Genomic DNA, 5,882 nt, shown 5'->3' on the forward strand with positions numbered 1-5,882 from the left:
TCTGTCTCAGCTGGGCTCCGACTAGGATCCCGGCCACAGGGGTCCCAAAGGGACCTGGAAGCTACTGGAAAGCAACAGGGAGGAGAACTGGAAGCATGCTTTTCATCTCCCCAGAGTATGATTGGAGAAGTTACAAAGCCTGATGCGCCTGAGCCACCTCCGGCTGTATGTAAGAGAAACACGGCTTCTGGATGCTAGCCCGTCACTGTTACTGCGGGTCCTGGCGAGGGAGGCCCCCGCCTTGCTTCCATACCTGCATTCACCCACAGCACAGAACGGACCCAGGACCCACCGCCACCACGGAGGACGAAGCACAGCGCTGGCAGTGGGACCCCTGATACATAACAGAACATGAACCTTCTTCCTCTTTCCTTTGAAGGGCGGTTAGCAGGCCTGACCCCCTTCCCATGCCCTGTGAGACTGCCGCTCAAACACTTGCAGTCCCAGCCTCCTTTCAGGCACAGGCTCCGGCTCACATGGACGGGGGCGACACGGCCGTCCACGAGGCCAGGAGGCGGGCCTGGGCCGAGGCATCATACTGGCTGTCGGCAACGTCTGTGGCCGTGGCGGCCCCCTCGTACAGTGGGGACCCCGACGAGGAGGACGCCGAGACCGGGTGGGCGAGGGGGGCAGAGTGGGCAGAGGAGCCTCGAAAGAACTGGGCCCCCAGCCCGCTGGGCACACCCGCCGCCTGGGCGCCCGGGGCGACGGCACCGCTGCTCACGGACCAGAGGCTGGGGTACTGGCTGAAACGGAAAGTGGGGAGACAGATGGGTCAGAGGCCTGGGCAGGTGCTCCAGGAGGGGGCAAGAGACCCCCGCCAACCCCACCCCAGACGGCCGGGGGACGAACGGCTCATTTCCTCTGTGTGATTACATCACATTTGGCCATGGATAGAGGTCACGTCTCATCTGCCCGCAAGAAACAAAATCGTTAGGAGCCGCCTGAAAACGCCTCGACGTGCACTGTTAGCGGCCGCTCCAAAGACTCCAGCTTTGTGCTCAGGCTGAGAATCCAAGTTCCCAGGTGCGCCGAGTCCGATGTTTCCGAGGCTGTGCGCACGCATCTGTGTTGACTAGTAATTCTGGGGCTTCCCTGGCGGTCCTGGTTAAGAATCCAGGTGCCGGGGCCGGGGACACCTGTTTACTCTCTGGTCTGGGAAGATCCCATGTGCCCCAGAGCAATCAGCCCACGAGCCACAGCTACCGAGCCTTGCTCTGGAGAGCCCGTGAGCCGCGGCTCCTGAAGCCCACACACCCTGGAGCCGGCGCTCAGCCACCGAATCAGGCGCTGCAACGAGAAGGCTGGGCATCGCGACAAGAAGCCCTCACCACAAAGTCCGTGTAGAGTGAAGACCTACTACAGCCAAAATAATTAGTAAATAAACGAATCTTTAAAAAAAAAAAAAAAAGCTGGTCTTTCCCTCGAGGGAGACAAACATGCATGGTGGAGGGTATCCTCTGGTGACTCCCTGTGGGCACCACCTGTCAGCACGTGTCAGCGTGGCACCGGGGAGAAGGAAGAGCCCCAGGACTCAGACCTGGAAGCAAACCCCCGTTAACCCACTTCGCCAGGCGAGCCTGGCCCAGAGCCCACCTTCGAGGCTCTGCTTCCCCATCCCTGAAGGAAGGAACTGGAAACGGACGTTAGCCTTCCCCTGTCTGAGAACACAAGTCTGACCAACACTACACCAGGCTGACGTTTTGCTTCTGGAAAATGTCCCTCTCTTCTAGCGGAATCAATCCTTCTGCAAATGAGCAAGGAGGGCTTAGGCTATGGGGGGCTATGTGGTTGACCAGGCCACGTCCTACACTTCAGATGCCCTTGGACTTGCAAACAGGAGAGATGGAGTGAGGCAGGGGACTCTCCCCGTTTTACAGATGAAAGGCAACAAGGCTCTGAGATGCACTGAAGTCCTCAGGGGGACCTCGCTGTAACCTGCAGGCGATCTGACTCACCGCAGTCTTCTTCTAGGTGACCTCGGAGCCCTGGAAAGGCTTCCTGGTTATGTATTGCTTGCTCTATTTTTAAGAGTAGACATTAGATTCCAACTTTAAAGCAATTGCTTCCTAAACATAAAGAATTAAGATCTTAGGCAAATGCTGATATTCTGTACAGTCCACGGGGTTGCAAAGAATCGGACACAACTGAGCAAGCACCCACACAGAAACTGCACTGCTTTTGAGGTCAAGGTGCCTTGTCCATAGACTCACTCTGCTGTGAGCCAACTTGTTCAATCATTTAATACCGTTGACTCATTTCCTCCTTAGAAAACGTGGAAAGGGCTCTCGCTTTGTCATTTTAGTTTTCATTATAATAATCCTATGAAGAAATATAATACACTGACCGACCAGCTTGATTTTTTGAAGCTAACCTCCATCTATACAATCTCCAAGTTAATAATAAAATAGTCATCATTCTTTTCAAGTTACCTAGCAAGTATGTGAAGAAACACACTGATTCTATATCCACAGAAATCCAACAAATGTATTTCCTTAATTTGATAGCGCCTGTCAAGAGATTCTGAAAACTTGTCTTCAAGATTCACCTACTGATCCCACAATCCTGTACACCTACAAGCCTGTGGAGATGGGCTGAGGCTGGGGTTATCTGGTGCCCTTTTCTTGAAGAAGCAAGGCTCAGGAGGCTTGTCCATCACATGAACCAGTAAACAGCAGAGCCAGGAGAGGGTCCCTGCTCCCTTCCATGAGATTCCAGCTACATCCACCCTGAAAGCGCCACTGAACTCCCAGAGGACAGGCTGAAGCAGGAACTCACGGCAGTCATGTAACCCGGGGTCCCGGACATAGCTGGCTAGTGGTCAAGTCACCAATAAAAACCCGTCACCCGTAAGTGAAGAGCAGGATACCGGCTAATGGATGGGATGGGAGGACACCACAGGCACTCCCGTTCCCAGGGCACTTTGCATCGCTCCCCAGACATGCATTACCTGGAGCCCGCAGGAGGACCAGCGTTCGGACCCATGGGCAGCATGCTGGTGTGAGCAGGCATTCCAAGGCTGGACCAGTTGTCATGGGGCTGGAGCATGGACAGACATGCAGATGAACTGTCGGAACAGGCTACAGATGTAAGAAAGTGTCATTACTGATGAGGGCTTCCAAGAGTGACAAAACACACTGAAACGCTACCAACAGCTGGAGCTGCATCAGCACCTGCTTAATCGGTCATCGAAGGCCAACGCTGCGGCTGCAGCTGCTGCTGAGTCGCGTCAGTCGCGTCCGACCCTGTGCGACCCCAGAGACGGCAGCCCACCAGGCTCCCCCGTCCCTGGGAGTCTCCAGGCAAGCACACTGGAGTGGGTCGCCATGTCCTTCTCCAATGCGTGAAAGTGAAGAGTGAAAGGGAAGTCGCTCAGTCGTGTCCGACTCTTAGCGACCCCATGGACCGCAGCCCACCAGGCTCCTCCACCCACGGGATTTTCCAGGCAAGATTACTGGAGTGGGTCGCCAGTGCCTTCTCCGTCAAAGGCCAATACTCACTGTCAAATGTACATACTGGAATATATTCCAGCACCCAGGCTTTTTCTTTATCATTAGATCAATAGCTATGCTGTAGAAATGGACTCTTACAGTCACACGATTAAGAATTGATTATACTGAAAAATCAATGTAATTTTTACCTGTCTTTTCTGCAAAGGATTATCGCTTAAGAATAAAAGTGCTTTGAAAACCATTTACACAAGGCATAATTTAAAATATGATCTAGCCTCTAGCTGGACTGCTATTTCCTTCCCAAATAAGCTTCTTTCATTTCAAATCAGCTTTAATTGCTTAATTGTTTTATGGATTTCATTTGCTTTTTTCCTCCTTTCAGAGCCAGACAAAATGAAGTCTGGGACATCCATGGTGTTAAAGGGAATTAGGTCCCGGGGTCTTCATGGTCTGGCCCAGTGTTCATACCACTCAAGCCTGCACCTAGGGGCAGGGATAAGCCTGTATCCCCCAGGGGCATGTTAAACCACAAAGTGCTGGACCACCAGAGCGTCTGATTCTGTGGGTCTGGGGAGTTTTCAGATGATGCTGGAGCCACTGACCCTGGCCTCATACTTGGAGAAACACACTTGCCTCTCATCAAGCTAGTAATCCTCGTGCCTGGCTGGCCCAGCATCGTCACCCTACAGGGTTCTCAAAATACGCAAACCGGGGCCCAGGGTCCTAAAGTAAAGAGGCTCAAGCGGTAGCAGTTACATTCAGCCCCGAAGCCCCTGGCCTGGAGGTCTCTGTGGTCGAGCCAGCAGCGACGTGGACACGAAAGAAGGGCCCTCTTGAGCCAGTCAAGAGCCCGCTCCCTTCCCGGAAGTCTTCCCAGCGTCCCCAACCCGGCCGCCTTCCGCTGGGACTTACTTGGAGAGCTGTTGCGATGCGCGTACGGGCTGGGGTAGGGGGCTGGCCGGTGGCTCCTCAGGGCCGGGAAACTTTCACAGCCGTGCGTGGAGGGGAGCGAGAGGGGGCCTCCGAACTGGGGGTGGGGGGTGGCGGGTGGACACAGGCTACTGGTTCCGGGGATCAGCCAGCCCCCTGCTGTGAGAGAAGCAGGCTGCGGACCCCGCTCGGCCTCCCTCCCATCATCGAACGGGCAAGACGGGGCTTCCCTGCAGTCCAGGGCCCAGGACTCCGAGCTCTCACTGCGGAGGGCCCCGGTTCAGGCCCTGGTCGGGGAACTAAAATCCCATGAGCCACTTGGCCAGAAACGAAGCTAAGGGACAGCGGGGCAGAGGCCCGGGAGCGGCCGGTCTCCTCCTCCGGGTCCGTGGACACCAAGGGCCTGACCAGGCTTCAGGGGTCGTGGGCGTCAGCCGTGCGGCCAGAGAAGGGCCAAGGCGTCCAGACGCGCAGGGCACCCAAGAACCTGGGAGACTGACCCCAACTTCGGCCAGCCCTGCGGCTTCCTCAAAAAAAACCCTCCCAGGATCCTCCCAGAATACCCCCCGTGACGTTCTGTCCCTCAGGCAGGTCAGTTTTCAAGGCCAAACTACTGAGCCTGTGTTAAACAGACAAAATCCAGACTCAGGACACACAGGGAGAGCCCTGCCCCCAGCTTCTCCCCCTTCCCTCCCCGCTGCAGACCACACCATCACGCGGAGGAGTCTCGTCCTGCCTGGACAGGCACCCTTGTTCTCCTCGCTTTTCTTCTGCATTTGGCTCACCCTTTCCCACCTTACAGATCAATCAGAGAATCATTCCAACACTGCCCTGCCCTCCTTTACAGCTCCCGTTTCTTTCCATTCCCTTTATTTTCCTCTTTAAAAAAAAAAAATTTTTTTCAGAAAAGCGACCACTAGGAGGACAACTACTCAGGCTCCAATTCCCAAACTCTAGCTGCAGACAGCATTCCAACGAGAAGAGGGTCCAGACAGTGGCCACAAAGCTCAGGCCCATCGCTGGCCAGAGCAGTTGTTCATATGCTGCTCTGTGAGGTGGCAGCCGTGAGCCACTTAGGAGAGCTGGTTGTTAAAGTATTCCATGAAGGATAAGGAGGGAGGGAGGGCGGGAGGGAGAAAGACAGAGAAAGAATGGGAAAATGATTCTTTGAGGAAGCCACAGCTGTGGTTCCGCCCAAACTTAGAAGTGAGCAGCCAGCAATAACTTTTCTCTCCCGACCGGTGCCAGTTTCTCATCTCTGAGTCCCCGCCCTGCCTGGATGGGTGGACAAAGCCTTTTCCCCTGACAGACTGTGCTGTAGACCTGCATTACTCCGCTGACCACCTCACTAACTCTTAAAGGAGGCTAGACTGAAATCAGACTTGCCCATCCTGCGAGCCGCTGTCTCCAGCAGGACCCGGCAGGCCATTCCCAGCCCCAAAGCAAGCTGGAGGAGAGCTACACGTGATCAGAAGCACCGTCCCAAGGATGGTCCTCCCG

At 55.0% G+C, this 5,882-nt stretch overlaps 1 protein-coding gene across 3 annotated transcripts in view; it reads right to left on the bottom strand.

Annotated features, from left to right (window-relative positions):
• Positions 1-472: 472 nt before the first annotated feature.
• The window catches only part of TBXT (T-box transcription factor T), a 9,515-nt gene continuing 4,105 nt past the window's right edge, over positions 473-5,882 (bottom strand). The window contains exons 6-8 of one of the 3 annotated variants that reach the window (XM_040239165.1): positions 4,365-4,538; positions 2,951-3,080; positions 473-746 (exon numbers count right to left, since the gene is read on the bottom strand). In XM_040239165.1, the coding sequence (XP_040095099.1) occupies positions 473-746; positions 2,951-3,080; positions 4,365-4,538 (578 nt within the window). Of the gene's footprint in view, positions 747-2,950; positions 3,081-4,364; positions 4,542-5,882 lie in introns of all 3 variants that reach the window. The other 2 variants (XM_040239164.1, XM_040239166.1) reach the window with 2 other exon arrangements.

The sequence above is a fragment of the Oryx dammah genome, unplaced genomic scaffold (assembly GCF_014754425.2).
Source record: "Oryx dammah isolate SB20612 unplaced genomic scaffold, SCBI_Odam_1.1 HiC_scaffold_4, whole genome shotgun sequence".
Taxonomy (NCBI): Eukaryota; Metazoa; Chordata; class Mammalia; order Artiodactyla; family Bovidae; genus Oryx; species Oryx dammah.